The sequence below is a fragment of the Sardina pilchardus genome, chromosome 7, assembly GCF_963854185.1.
Source record: "Sardina pilchardus chromosome 7, fSarPil1.1, whole genome shotgun sequence".
Lineage (NCBI taxonomy): Eukaryota > Metazoa > Chordata > Actinopteri > Clupeiformes > Clupeidae > Sardina > Sardina pilchardus.
In genome coordinates, this window is record NC_085000.1 from 8,006,106 (window position 1) to 8,021,105 (window position 15,000).

At 44.8% G+C, this 15,000-nt stretch overlaps 2 protein-coding genes across 3 annotated transcripts in view; one reads left to right on the forward strand and one right to left on the reverse strand.

The window, feature by feature from the left end:
- The window catches only part of megf6a (multiple EGF-like-domains 6a), a 65,355-nt gene extending 54,954 nt beyond the window's left edge, over window positions 1-10,401 (forward strand). Inside the window, exons 23-35 of the mRNA XM_062540189.1 lie at window positions 480-608; window positions 1,784-1,912; window positions 2,183-2,311; window positions 2,687-2,815; window positions 3,501-3,632; window positions 3,783-3,911; window positions 4,774-4,902; window positions 5,081-5,209; window positions 5,650-5,778; window positions 6,751-6,879; window positions 7,177-7,305; window positions 7,790-7,918; window positions 8,081-10,401. Of these exons, the coding sequence (XP_062396173.1) occupies window positions 480-608; window positions 1,784-1,912; window positions 2,183-2,311; window positions 2,687-2,815; window positions 3,501-3,632; window positions 3,783-3,911; window positions 4,774-4,902; window positions 5,081-5,209; window positions 5,650-5,778; window positions 6,751-6,879; window positions 7,177-7,305; window positions 7,790-7,918; window positions 8,081-8,133 (1,604 nt within the window). The 3' untranslated portion in view covers window positions 8,134-10,401. The remainder of the gene's footprint in view (window positions 1-479; window positions 609-1,783; window positions 1,913-2,182; window positions 2,312-2,686; window positions 2,816-3,500; window positions 3,633-3,782; window positions 3,912-4,773; window positions 4,903-5,080; window positions 5,210-5,649; window positions 5,779-6,750; window positions 6,880-7,176; window positions 7,306-7,789; window positions 7,919-8,080) is intronic.
- A 3,913-nt stretch (window positions 10,402-14,314) lies between these two features.
- Window positions 14,315-15,000, reverse strand: part of kcnab2b (potassium voltage-gated channel subfamily A regulatory beta subunit 2b) — a 29,660-nt gene continuing 28,974 nt past the window's right edge. For both annotated transcript variants that reach the window (XM_062542131.1, XM_062542130.1), the window contains one exon: window positions 14,315-14,549. In XM_062542131.1, the coding sequence (XP_062398115.1) occupies window positions 14,460-14,549 (90 nt within the window). In that variant the 3' untranslated portion in view covers window positions 14,315-14,459. The remainder of the gene's footprint in view (window positions 14,550-15,000) is intronic.

The window sequence follows — 15,000 nt, forward strand, 5'->3', positions numbered from 1 at the left end:
AGCCATTAGAGAGACATTTCCACGAGAAAAAAAACAAATCCTAGAAATTAAAGCTCACTAATCACGCAGCTGCTGAGTCCAAGAGTGTGAACTCAGGAGTGAGATGTGTGTGTGTGTTCAGTGTTGGAGTGAAGGAGTAGGAGTGAATTGTGTGTGTTTGGTGTAGTGTAAGACCGAGGTGTGACAGCTGCTTTTCTCATAATCTGTGTGGTTTTTGTGGCTTTGAAAAGCCTAAATCACTGTTGTAGTACGACAAAAATACTCCTCAAAAAATGGATATTCCCTCAAAAAAGTGTCCTCATTAAAACCACATCTCTGTGAAACATGAAGAACGATGAGCTCTTGGCAGAGATGGCCGTCCTCAGTCGTCTGGCAGAGAGGAGGGAGATCAATGATAAACAAACACAAAACACTGTCTTAGAAACTGGAGACTAAACGTGTCTGCGTGGGCCTCTTGCGGCCTGCCTTCTCTTTCCCAGCATGTCCGGCTGGCACCTACGGACTGGCCTGCCGCCAGCGCTGTCTGTGTCAGAACGGCGGGCGATGTGACCGCGTCACCGGGCTCTGCTCCTGCACCGGCGGGTGGAGCGGAGAGGCCTGCGAGCTGGGTGAGCTTTGTGCTTACGACGGGGTTGTGTGTGTGTGTGTGTGTGTGTGTATGTGGGCGTGCGTGCTTGCGTGTGTGTGTATGTGTGTGTGCGTGCGTCCGTGCGTGCGTGTGTGAGGAGGTTAGTCTGCAATATATCATCAGTCTGTGCGAGTGTGTGGCCAAAACGAGCTGTAATGACATGGAATAATTCTTGTGTGTGTAAGGAGATACAGTATGTACAGTGGTGGAGGGGCTATGCTTAGTCTTCTTTAGAACAATACACGTGAAATATCAGTGCGGTGTCTCAACGTGATGGGATCTAGGAAAACCCATCACAACATCCTGTTGCTAAGACGGTATCAGAATCTTAAACTGCCGAGATTTCATGAGAGAGGATTGAAACGGAGCAGTGAGGGATATTTGATTTCACCATGTGATGGGGTTTTCCCAGATCCCATCGCGATTGTGTGATGCTACTTATCAAGATTTTGCGGACAGTTATGTTGTAATTTGCTGGAACGCCTTGTTACACACATGGCTCCTCTGAAACCAGATCGAGTTCTCAAACAGCAACATGCGTTTTTTGGCCATAACTTGTCATTAGTTAGTATGATAGACTGTGAGAGATCACGGAAGACAGGACCCTGTTGCCCAACGCAGTAGTCAGATGTAACGGCCAAAACAACCAGTACAGGCATAGCTGGGGATCAAAGAAAGGCAGTCAGAGGAAGGCGGACAGTCCAGACAAGCAGGCAGAGACAAAGCCCAGGGACAGGCAACAGTCAATTACGGGTACCGTGAAACAGACAGACGGACTGTCCAAAATACGCAAGTGGAAAAGTTCAGTTAAACCAGGCAGAGGTCGTACACGCGAGGCGACTTAACAGCAAGCATGCGAGAACAAGGCTCAGGAGAATATGAGCCCAACCGGCCAACACAAGGGTGAAACTGGCAGCCTTACTGTACGTTGGGAGAGTGTGAGGAGGGAACGAGGAACAGGTGAGGAGCGGAGTCCAGCACGCATGGCAAAGGTACGCTGGCAGCACATGAAGACAAGCAAGAGACCAAAACATGCCCATATGGCTGACGCCACTGACAGGCAGGGGGAGACAAACACACACAAGTTCAGGCCGGAGCCTTGACCACACGCATTCTTGTCCTGTGTGTGTGTGTGTTTCCTGTCTGCGTCCACAGAGTGTGCCCAGGGCCGGTTTGGGCCAGACTGTCAGCAGGCGTGCAGCTGTGAGAACGGAGGCCTGTGCGACCGCCTGACTGGACTGTGCTCCTGTCGGCCAGGCTGGGTTGGAAAGCGCTGTGAAAAAGGTGAGTTGATTGTAAACGGTCTCAGGTGGCCCTGCTGAGACGTTATTTGACACGACTACGGATCTATTTAAGCCATTCATCATTCCATGAGTCTGTTTTGTGTCAGGGTTGTGGCTTTTGTGGTTGTGCAGTATGTCAACCCAAGCATATAGTCAACATGTTTTATAGGTGTGTGTTTGCATGTTTGATATTTATACTCATATTAGTCTAAATGTGTCCCTGTTTGTATGTGTGTGTGTGTGTGTGTGTGTGTGTGTGTAAAATCTCCAGCATGCAGTGCGGGGCAGTATGGTCCAGGCTGTTCTCGTCGGTGCAAGTGTGAGCACAACGCTGCGTGTGACCACACCACTGGACTCTGCCTGTGTCCCGCAGGCTGGAGAGGACCACAGTGTAAAAGACGTGAGGACCATTAACATGCCACTAAACCACAGCACACTAAAGACCTACAGGACAGAGCAGTTTAGAATACTATGTGTTGTAAGGTACAACATGACACAGCATATCAATGATCTGATATGATCAAAGGCAATTTTTTATATAATAACAATAGTTGTTCACTATTAATTCACCCAACCTGCCATAGTGCATTCATTAATGCACAGCATAGCAGAATCAAAACCAAATGCAACTTCAGTTTTATACTGTTTTTCCTAACCTCATGTGCTGTAACTGTGTGTGTGTGTGTGTTTGTGTGTGTGTGTGTGTGTGTGTGTGTGTGTGTGTGTGTGTGTGTGTGTGTGTGTGTGTGTGTGTGTGTGTGTGTGCGTGCTGTAGCCTGTTTGCCGGGCTCCTTTGGGAAGGACTGTGCCCAGCGCTGCTCCTGTCCCCAGGGCTCCTCCTGTAACCACATCACTGGGGAGTGCGGCTGTCCCGCCGGCTTCACCGGCAACGGCTGCGAACAGAGTGGGTGACCCCGCCACGTCCACCAGAACACACAACACTCTTTTTGAAAGTACATTTTTGGGGCTTTATGCTTTATTTGGACAGCGAAGAGGCTGACAGGAAGTGAGTGGGAGAGAGAGAGAGATGGGGTGGGATCAGGAAATGACCCGGATCGGACTAGAGCCCGGGTCCCTACGGGCATTTGGACCCAAGTTGTGGTACGGGTGCTGTAGCCAGTTGCACCGCAGTGCCCTCTGAACTCTGAACTTTGACCTTTTCTCTGTTAAAAGAATGATTCCATGTTGAAACACTTCAGAGTTCATCGTGGTACCGTTTTTACTATTTAGGTAGATACGGGTTGTTCAGGACAGCTTCCAGAGAGCTTGCTGATTTTATATGATTTTCTATTAATGTTGTATGTTGTGCTTGTCACTCTGTATTAGAAAGGTCTTTCATTTTGTTGTGTTTAATCTGTTTTGGCACCTTTGTAAGCAGCTTTGGTCCAGTGTACACATTGTAAACATTGGCGTAAATGTTGACACAAAGACAACATTCTCACCGTTCTCAGAGTCAGACATACTCTCTCTCTCTCTCTCTCTCACACACACACACACACACACACACACACACACGCACACACATACAGACTCTGGAATTTCCAGGCTTTCTGTTTGGCACCTTCGCAAACTTTATCCTGTTTCTCCAGCCTGCCAGCCTGGCACCTACGGCCTGAACTGTAACCAGGTGTGCCAGTGCTCCGCTGCCAACCAGCTGTGCCATCCCATCACTGGCCGCTGCTACTGTGCCCCAGGTTTCCATGGCAGCAACTGCGACAAAAGTACGCCCTCCTCTGTTATGGCTAGAATGTTATGGCTACATTATGTTGCAACCACTTGAATATTGTTTTTTGTGAGTATAGTTATTTAAATTTACAGCATGCCTGTGTTGTGTCGCTCATTTTGGCTCCTTCCATTTCTTTTGATGCTAGACTGCAAGGAGGGTCGTTACGGGCCAAACTGCGAGCGCAAGTGCCAGTGTCTGAACAACGGCGTGTGCCTGGCGTCCACTGGCACCTGTGAGTGCCCTGCTGGGTACATAGGAGCAAACTGCAACATCAGTAAGTGGGATCATGTCTCTGACACTCTCACGCAGACGCCAACACTGCAGTTAGCAGCCTGGCTCCACAGACTAGATCAGACTAGTCTCGCACCAGTCTGCTACTCCACTAGGAGTTCTAGGCACGGCAATGTGCTACTGGCACCAAGATCATGGGTTTGATTCCCAGGAAGAACAGATAGTCTACTAATGAACATTCATACCTGTACTACTCACTTAAATACATAATTATGTAAGTAAATAAATACGTGCTTACATTGCTTACCTTTGATTACATTGCTTACCTTTGATTATGGTGTAAAACAGGCAGTGCCATATGCTCAACTAACATTTGTACATGGCTAAATACACAATGTCAGAACTGACGTTAAAATACTCATTACGATCACTATCGGCTGCTGTCATCATGACCCTGACCTTGAGCATGGTCTACTGCTTATGGTGAAAAATGTTGCTGTTGTTTGAGTCCAAACCAATGAGATTAGAAACAGTTGTTCAGTCAAGCAAATCCCACTTAATCTGTTGTTTCCTGTGAATTGTTTCAGTGAAATGAGTTTCCAAAATAGGTTTACTGACTCATTTTGTGTTGCCAAGAATACAGGACCTCCCTCGTGGCTGACAAAAACATCCATTCAATTCTAGTCAATCTCTCTTGTGTTTTTCAGAAGCTCTCATATTGAAGTATTTTGTAATTGTCACAACTTGTTCATTTGCTAGCATCTTTGTTTACATGACCCACACACAGCGACGAGTAATGCTGCACAGATACCCCCCCCCCCTCTCCTTCACTCACACACGCGCACACACACACACACGCACGCACACACTTACACACAACATCCTCTGTGTCTCCCGGTGAACAGCATGCCCACCGGGCCGGTACGGGAAGGACTGTGCCCAGATGGCGCTGTGTGGCGAGGGAGCGAGGAGTGATCCGGTCTCTGGCAGATGTGTGTGTAAGGCCGGCCAGCGCGGGGAAGACTGTGGACAAGGTCGGGATAAGTGGACAAATTATGGTTTTATTCAAATGGTCACTTGCAATTACAGGAAAAGCTTTCAGAGACATTTTGTGGTAAAACGTTTGTGTGTGTGTGCGTGTGTGTCTTTGTATGTGTGTTTGTGTGTGCGTGCATGTGTTTGCATGTGTGTGCACTGTGTGTGTACTGTCAGGTTGCGTGCCTGGCTGGTTTGGAGAGGACTGTGCCCAGCGCTGTGTGTGCAGTAACGGGGGCGTGTGTGACCCGGTCTCTGGACGCTGCACCTGCGGACTGGGCTGGAGCGGCCCCAGCTGTGACACAGGTAACGCATTTCTTCACACACACACACACACACACACACACTGGGCTGGAGCGGCCCCAGCTGTGACACAGGTAACGCATTTCTTCACACACACACACACACACACACACACACACACACACACACACACACACTGGGCTGGAGTGGCCCCAGCTGTGACACAGGTAACGCATTTCTCCTCCGCACTGGAAACCTCAAGTCTACATGCCTGGAGATCACACAGCAGGCCAAGGTGGAATTATTGAACACAGATTTTTTGTGCGGATAAGCAAATAGTTTTGGAAAAACTGGACAGTGGAAAGTTTCCTCCATTTCCTCCTTGATAACATAGTAATAATAATAAAGTTATTATGGATTGTTATGATCCATGGCTCTGATTGTTTCCACTCAGTATCATGCTGTTTTTAATGTGTGTCGTGTGTGCGTTGACTTGTCGCCAGAGTGTCCTCTGGGCAGATATGGAGTGGACTGCAAGCAGCAGTGTGGCTGTGTGAACAATGGCACGTGTGACCGGGTGACGGGCGAGTGCCACTGTGGACCAGGCTACTACGGCCACCTCTGTGAGCACGGTGAGTGGACAAGCACCAGCACTCTGCCATTACTGTGGGCACATGTGCTTTCAGTTTATTCATACAGTACACAACACGGACAACATGATTTCCAAACACACATTTCAAACACTCACCGAGTTGCATTTTACTTCCTGGTCTGGGGACTGAGAAAAGACCAGACGGGAAGTCGTGAGGGACATTTCAAGTGTGCAAAGTGTGACATCATCGACGCGCAGAGTTCAAGTCTATAAGACAATGAGGGTGTTTGGGGTTTTTCTAAATATGTACTACAGTATGTACTGGATTAGCGAATGTTGTAATTGTATTGCATTTGGAGCCTTTTAGTTTGGAATGTGGTTGTGAGCATTTCTATTGAGCATGTCCTTTTGGTTAGCTAATTGATTAATTGGTTGCAATGGTTCAGGCCAGGGAGTTAAAAGGCGCATTTGACTTCACGTACTGTAGCCGTCTTCCTGTACAGTTGGTGGCGGTATGCACCAAAGAGTTGTAATCTGCCAATAAAATAAAGAAGAAGAAGAAGAAGAAGAAGAAGATGATGATGATGTAGCCGTCTTAAGACGACTACAGACGAGACTATTTCTGACATTCTGATACGTTTTCAACCATGACGTATGTACAATTCCGGTTTGAAAGACTTATCAGGATGTCAGAAATAGTCTCGTCTGCAGTCGTCTTAAGACGGCTACATGAAGTCGAATGTGCCTAGTGCCTCTGGGGGGAGTAGGGCAGGGAGAGGTAGAATGGTCTGAGGTGAGCCACAGTGCACCTGCGTAGAGGCCTAACACTCTGCATGCTTGATCCTATGATTGAAGAGGATTTGTCGGAGTTACTTTTGCTATATTTTCGGAGAGTTTAATGATTGATTTAGAGCTATTGTTTGGAGTTTTGTTTTTTCTTTATTTGTCCTATTTCTCCTGATGGGCATGCTGCCTGCTAAGGTGAAAATAAATCGCCGTCCTGCTGTTACAGCATGCCCAGCAGGCTTCTACGGGCCTCGCTGCCAGAAGCTCTGTGACTGTCGCGGGAACTCACGCTGCGAACCCAGCACTGGACGCTGCCTGTGTCCACCTGGCTACCACGGCCCCCGCTGTGAGAAAGGTGAGATGCAGTGGACGCTATAGTGTATGTTATTATGGCTCTTTAGGTTCTTCATGCATAAGTCTCTTTGGGGTTCTCCATAGCTGGAAAATACCTCAAGGGAGAACGCTCACCCTTCCTTAGTTATTTTGAGTTGTTCCGTGGTTCCGTGGTTCCGTGGTTCTCTTTGCTGACTTCATCACTATAGAATCTTAAATTTAGATTTGTGTGTGTGTGTGTGTGTGTGTGTGTGTGTGTGTGTGTGTGTGCACGCGTGCATGCGTGTGTGTGTGCGTGCGTATGTGTTTCCTTTGGCAGTGTGTGAGCAGGGCCGATTCGGGGAGGACTGCTCTCAGGCCTGTGACTGCGAGGCCGGCGCCCCCTGCGACCCCAGGAACGGCATCTGCCTGTGCCCCCCGGGGAGGATGGGCGCCCGATGCGACCTCAGTAAGGGGCTGCTCCACATCTCAACACCCCGTCAACAGCTGCCAGCGCCTCGGCTTGTTCAGTCAATCTGTCACATTTTTTCCAAAGGGAGAGCAGGATCCTGTTGAAAGAGGCTTGCTTGCATACTTTTATTTGAATATTTGGCAAGCTGCTTAGGTGTTGTCAGGTATTAAAAAGGATGCTGGAGGAATGATGGACAGAGATTAGCTTATTGAATTCCTCACATCCTGTAACTGCTTATGTGGTGTTGACACGTTTAAAGAGGCACAAATAATCACCCTGAGCCCTATGCCTGTAAACGATAATGAGGAACAAATGTGCGTCTTCCAATACAAAGCTCTTGTAAATGTTTGTGGTGGGGTGTGGTGTGTGCGTGTGTGCGTGTGTGTGCTTGTGTGTGTGTGTGTATGGGGGGTGACTCTTTGGGCTGCGGTTGTGTGAAAATCATGTTGATTTTTGCGCTCTCTCTGCCCGTGTGCTGCAGACTGCGGACTGAGCCGCTACGGACCGGACTGCGTGCAGAGCTGCGAGTGTGCGAGCGGCGGCCAGTGCGACCCACGCAACGGACGCTGCACCTGCCTGCAAGGCTGGTTCGGCCTGAGCTGCAGCGAAGGTGATGACATCACCGCTGGCCGCTAAGGCCAACACAGCTGTCCCCAACCTGTAGCACAGATCAGCAACTGATTACAGAGTGGGGAGGAAAAAGCGCTTGGAAACAATGGAAAGTGTAAAAGCTTTCTCAGATGTGTGCTTTTTGTTTTTCTTTCCTCTTCAGGAGGGCCCCTTAAGTCTGGTCCTCAGATCAACAGGCTTCCGGGGAGAACATAGGACATGGTCCTTACTCCTCCGGTCAGGAATTCAGTCTGTTACATGGGCCAGCTGCCGTCCCACGCGATCCACCATCTCGCCACATCCTGACCTGACCCTCCAGAGGACAAATGAAGTCATTAGGCAGATGCCTTTATTGAAGTTACACTACAGGTAAGGTATGCATTTGATACATCTGATCAGGAAGTACTGTTGGCACTTGAGCCGCAGCACCAAGACTAAGCCTGACCTTGCTGGTTAGAGACCAAACCAAAGACTACACGATGGTAGCGACTCGAGGCCGGGAAACAAATGTGTGAGATGGAAGCTGTAAAAGTGGACAAAATGGACCAAGTGTGAGGAAAAGAGAAAAATAAGGATGGAACCTCTTTCCTATGAATCCCCAGTCTGGGTATTCAAGAGACATTACTGTAAATTAAGCAAATCCACAATTTCATATTTTATACATATTTTGTTTGTTTTTTTAACGGATTGCATTGCTAAGTTTGACTTTTGATAAATTGAGTATACTATGTGCTTACTTATATCACTTAACACTATAACCAAACATAATGCCAAGAAGAATTAACATACAAAACATATCATGAGGAGGAAGGAATGGTTTCTCCTCAAAAAATGTACTGTATCTGTTGTTTGTCTTTTCATATGTCTTAACCAGAAGAGTTCTTGTCAGGCACGCTAACAATGTTTCCAGGCTTTTTCATAGGCATCCAAAAACATGTCAGATGTATGGAAAAGTGTGTATGTATTTATGATGTACGTGTGAAAGTTTGAAAGACAATATTGTGTTCAGCACACCTTGTTATTCAGTTAAATGAAATGCACATTTTGCAAACATTGGCAATATATTATTATTAGTTAAGGGATTTCTGGGCATGTGGTCAGTGTAACACTCTTGCTGTTCTCACTCTATGAAGAGCAAAGCACACAATCCTTTTTACTGTAGGTCACAGTATAACTGTTGAACATCTTATTTCTTCAGTCTAGTGAAGAAGCTCCATCATTTTATGAGAAAGGAGTTACCCCATAGCTCAACTTAAGTCAAACCCTCTGTGGGGTGTCCTACGAAGCAAGTTAGACAAATCTAGGTTATCTAGACATATCGAGGCTGCACAAAGCCTCAACTCGGGTATTAAGTTAAGTGATCCTACGACAGCAGGTATGTGATAAATTTGTCAAACTAGGCTTTCAGCTCAGATCTGTGCGCGTTCTCGTGGTTGGGGTGATTTTGACCAATCGGGAAACGTGGAGACGCACAAGACAGCCTAGGTTTAAAAACGATTACTTCCGCATTTATGAGCGGTAGCGAAATCTAGGGTGGTCTTTTTTAGTGTCTAACCTATAACATCAAAAAGTCGATGGTCATCAGATATTGTATGCCATGCATGTCCATAGTAGTGACATATTTGCACGCACAACATAGTTAAAAGCGCCTTTGAGATTCAAAATGTTTGCAGAGGCGGGGCTGGACCTGTTCAAAGCATGACAGATTAGCACACGTGAGATAACTTCGTTTCTCAAGATAATGGATTGGTTAGAATTGGTCAGAGGGCGGTGATATTTCACGATTTGAGCTATAACTAAGCACATAACCCGCTCCCGAGCAGGTTTGGTTGCGAGCATAAGATACCATGGTGATACAGCGACGCTAAAACAAATCCACTTTCGTATGACAGCATACCCTGGTTTTGAGCGCAACACACCTCGCTAAGCCACTAATCGAGCTTCGTAGGACACCCCACAGGTGAAGTGATTCTAATAGTAGTAGCATTGTTTAGCACATTTTAGGTTGTTTTATGTCAATTGTTATTAATCACAATAACATGGATCACAACTCTCCTAGATTCTGAATACCATGTATGATCCCAGCCTGATCAATCTCAAATCCAGTGGCTCATAGTTTATGTGTAACTCTGGTGAGGAAAAGGGAAACACAAAAGCATGTATTTTGTGCATTTTGTAAAAAGAAGAAAAAAAGAAAAAGATGTTTTTTTTTGGTATTAATCAAACTTACCATTGAGTACCCTCGGGATTGTTATGATTAATGTTTTTAAGTATCCTTGGCATAGATGGTTTTAGGGTGGATGTCACACGTAAGAGTAGGTAAGCTGTCAGTTCTGAAGATAACTATGCCAGGGATCATATCAGCACTTTCATTTTAAGAGAGGATGCCTACGTATATTTTTTGTAAAGTTGTCCATCAATATGATTGTAAATGTATTTCACTGATTGATTCTAAAGATGGTTGTGTCTTACAATAAACAAACATTAATTGTAATCGTCAAATAAATAACAGTACACATTTTTTTCCAATATAATTTATTTTCATTTGATAATATCAGAAGCTGTACATTTTATTTTCATAATTTCCCTTCAAGCATAATGTAGTAAGCAAATGAGAATGAACAAAGGCCAAAGTTTCAGCCATCAGTATCAATACACTATATATAGAGACTATATACACAGAAAGGGTATCAGACAACCACTAGCATTCAGAGACAGTAGTCTGCCACATAACCCCACATTACAGAGTCCCTCTACAATACAAAAGTCTTAAAGTGTGTCTCCCATAGGTCCAAACTACTTCAATGTGGGTAAAAACGAGCTTAGAAATCACTTATTTTGTCTTTAAAGGGCTTAACATATTACTTGTCAGTAAATATTTTAGGTTTTCTTTATTTCTGGAGTAGTGTAGTTTTGTCATCTAGTTCTAGTTTTGTCATTGATGCGATGGGCATAAGTGACTTTGCATGTAGCCAAGAGAGGCACACATCTTTGTTAAGAGATGCTGATGGAGGCTGTTCTATTAGCGGTTAAGATATGGCTTTGTACAGCACGTACATAATACATACTCTACGCTTATACGTCAGACTATAGGGTCCCCCTTTAACACAGGAACGACAGACGTCACTAATACAAATGCAACTCACGACAGAAGCAGGTTTTCCAAACCAGGTGGAGACAAGAGAGGAGCACTTCCTACAGTCTCCTCAGAAAACTGACAACGAGGACGACAAACAAGTTACACTGACAGGCTACAGCATGGTCTTAGCATCCACCACAACTGCCACCCTTGGTAACACTATAAACAGTCCGACATATAGATGCCTCACCTTAGAGGCTACGTGTAGCGTTCTGCAAATGTCTTTGGTTAAAGCACTGACGGCAACCTCAGAACAATTTCTACCAGGTACTTGATGTCCTCTGACCTGTCTACTTGTCATTGTTGTGATTGTCAGATTTGTCCTGGTTTGAGTTATATTGAAATGTTATTTCTGTTTAGCATTGAGAGCTTAGCTACAGTGTATAGAGTTGAATTGTATAGTTTTTGCAAAGCAAACTGAACCCTTAAGTTAGCCTTGGTTCAGTAATAAATTCAGTGGTCATATTAAGCCACGATGCACTGCTTTCATGTGTGTCAACAGCACTTGTTGCATCTCGAAACACTCGATACCTGTTTTGAGGGGAGCATGTTTTCTGGGTCTTGTGAGCCACTGTTGCACAGAAAGGACTTGAGAATGATCTGGAGCACGCACAGTAAAGAGAGATACAACAGTATGAGTGGGTGTGCACCATGATACAACACTGCTACCGTGGGAATATGCAGGGGTTTGGCAGAATAGAGCCACTGCAGGGTCACTGCAGCGTCTCATCTCACAAAACCACTTATAGTGCACGACTGTACAGATGAGTTTGTTGTTAACCAAAAAAGTCATTGCTATTGATTGATTATTCTTGGCTAGGATGATTTGCGATAACTAATGATACAGAGCCTCCAGCCTTCACAGACAAAGCAAGGCACGTGTGTCTGTGTGTGTGTGTGTGTGTGTGTGTCTGTGTCTGTGTGTGTGTATGTGCGTGTGTGTATGTGCGTGTGTGTGTGTGTGTCTGTGCCCGCACTACAAACAGATGAAATGTACAGTAAACCCATTAAGACAAAACGGGGCGTCATGTTTGAGTGAGAGAGAGAAAGAGAGAGAGAGAGACAGTGAGAGAGAGAGAGAGAAAGAGAGATGAGAGTCCTGATGAAAGAGAATTTTCTCATTGCAGATAAGTAATAGAAGATAATGCACGGTGTGCTGTGTAAGACGTGACTGATGCCAACAGTGCCATGTAAGACGTGACTGATACCAACGGTGCCATGTTTGACTCAAGAGCTGCATTTAGACATACTGCAAAATGCACCGTGACACACAAGTACTCATGCATAGATAGGCTTCACCAACATGTTGAATGAATATTAAGCGATCCATTTGATGAGAGAGTTCAGCTTGTTTTACACACTGCTACACATTCCCCCACTGTCACTCATGTAAGAATACTATCACTTTGATTTTCCCTTTTTTTAAGAACAAGGAAACTGGTATTTCGCCTCCAAGTAAGTGCTGATAACATGAATCACATATTTAGAGGCAAACAAGTGTGCACTTAGTGTGAGATGCTGGAAATGTACAGTGACATTTCTGATAGCACAATTGTGGTGTGCAACGGATAGGGTTTTCTTCAGCCAGAAGGGGGCGCCATCATAGTAGGGAAAATATGGTCAACGGAAAACTCCCACCTTTTTGCACTGACCATGTACAGTAGCATCATGAGTTATTTTTTACGGAGATTAAATCTGCAAGTGTGGGAGACATGCTCCAATGTAAAGCTTTTTAGTGGTATCATTCATTTTGTGGTTATATTTGGATTAAAAATGTTTTAATGCTGTAAAATTTGATTGACTTGCGTATATTTTGCTTTATATCTCATCCATAATGACAAAAGGGATTAAATATGTTCTAGTCCTATAGAGGTGAACCATGGTCAGGAGAGGGAAATGTATGAAATACAAGCACTGTTGTCAAAAATAATCATACAAATATATTAAATAATTAAAAATGAATAAATCATGAATTTTCAAAATAGAAAACGGATTCTAATTATTGACGATTAAGGCAGAGTAATCCCCTACAAATATGACTGACGTGTTTGATCTAAAATAAAACTGCTTTTCAATTCATAACACATTTTGGAATAAACGATGCCCTAAGCTTGTAGTTGCATACAATACTGCACTTGCCTCCAGCTAAAAACATGGAGCTGCTACCTAATTAATACCAATTGTCATCCAACACTATTTTTAAGCTAATTCTTAACTGACCATAAACATTTGTTGACCAGCTGATTTAACATTATCGAGAGACTAGAAATCTTTGGCTTAGGTCTTGCGAAATGTCGTCGGTTTTTGCCTGGGAAGTTTATCATTGGCCACATCCGTTGTTGGCTTGGTCAAATCACGGCTGGAGAAGCTGATGTAAGACTGGGCGATGCAAGCTTGCCAAGTGAGATATTTACGGAAAGTTTTAGAGGAGGTGCCCCGCTGATCATGATAGTAAAATAACTCAAATGGTATTATTCAGAATTAGAACATAAATTTTTCTCTGCAGTATTTTTTGGGATATCTGTCTTTAAAAAAAGAAAAGAAAAAACTCTACAGCACCAAGAGTCTCACTTCACTATCATGTAGCATAGATTAAAACAAAATAAGTAAACAAATAAATAAATAAATAAGCCAGAACAAAATACTAAGCACCCAAGGCTTCAGCTGTAGCGGGTATTGCACTTGATGACTGACTGAAGTATCTGCTATGCAGAAGTCATGTTATGGTCAGTGAGGTGGTCTGTAGCTCTTGGCGCTGGGAGACCACAAGAGAAGAATGTGTGAAAAAGTGGATGCCTCTACTTTGGTATATGTTCAGAAGAAGGGAGGGGAGTTTGGTCGTCTTGACTTGTGGTAAAGTTAGTAGTTAGTTTAAAGCAGTGCATGAGCACAGATGGTATGTGGGGGCCAGGAATAGATAAGTGGGCAGATCTTTGAAAAATAAACATTTAAAAAGAATGCCCTAGGTTGTGGAGCACACTGAATGTGATCTTTTCATGTCTCACAGACGCAAATCCAAGGAAGGCCAAAGGGCTAAGAAAGCAAGCGGGTGTCTCTCTGTGTGTAGATGTGTTTGAGTGTGTGTTTGTGAATTTTCTTTCTTTTTTTTTTTCTTGCTTTGACAAAAAGCTTCTTGCTTTCAGAACCAGTCTGGCTGATCTGCCAGCTGAGTGTGTTTTCCCTCCAACCTTACATTCTCTGTTTTTCCCCCTCCCCTCCCCATCACCCCCCTCCCCCCCCACCTTTTCCATTCCCAGTGGAATCCACATAATTCATGTCATTCACCAGTGTCCAACCGGGGACTCTGTGACCGTGCCAATCCGTCTTGCCGATGTCTGGTGCGGTGAAAAGCGCCGGCTCTGGAGAGGTATAGGCCAGAACATCCAACTCCCTCGCTGCTCCCCTAAGACCGGTAGTCCTTTTTACTGTAGGGTTTGTTGCCTAGGATACTATCCACCTCATGCACGATCGAAGACGACAACTTTGGGAGTACCTGCGCAGAGAAAGCATGTCATTAGATGAGAGAGAGAGAGAGAGAGAGAGAGAGAGAGAGAGAGAGAGAGGAAACCCTTACAAAATCTGTGCCTGAAGAAGAACAGCTGAATTCATTAAAGTCTACCACATCACGCAATTACCGAGAGGAGAGATCTAATCTTTGAAAAATCTTGAATAGCAAGAAAACAGGATTTTGATGAGTAGACTGAGACGCCATGGAATTGACAGAACCCCAGACATCACTAACAGCTCATCCCATGGGAGATGAGAACTGTATTGGCACTGAAATTGTTTTGGGGACTAAAGAGATGAGGAATTACATGTCTGTCCTTCCCAACCCCCTCACACTCACAGTGGGGAAAACAGGCCAGCCAAGTATAGAATGAGGCAAATAAACATGTTGTTTTTTATTATTGCTAATTACATAAGAGAAGCAGCTGTTATGCATG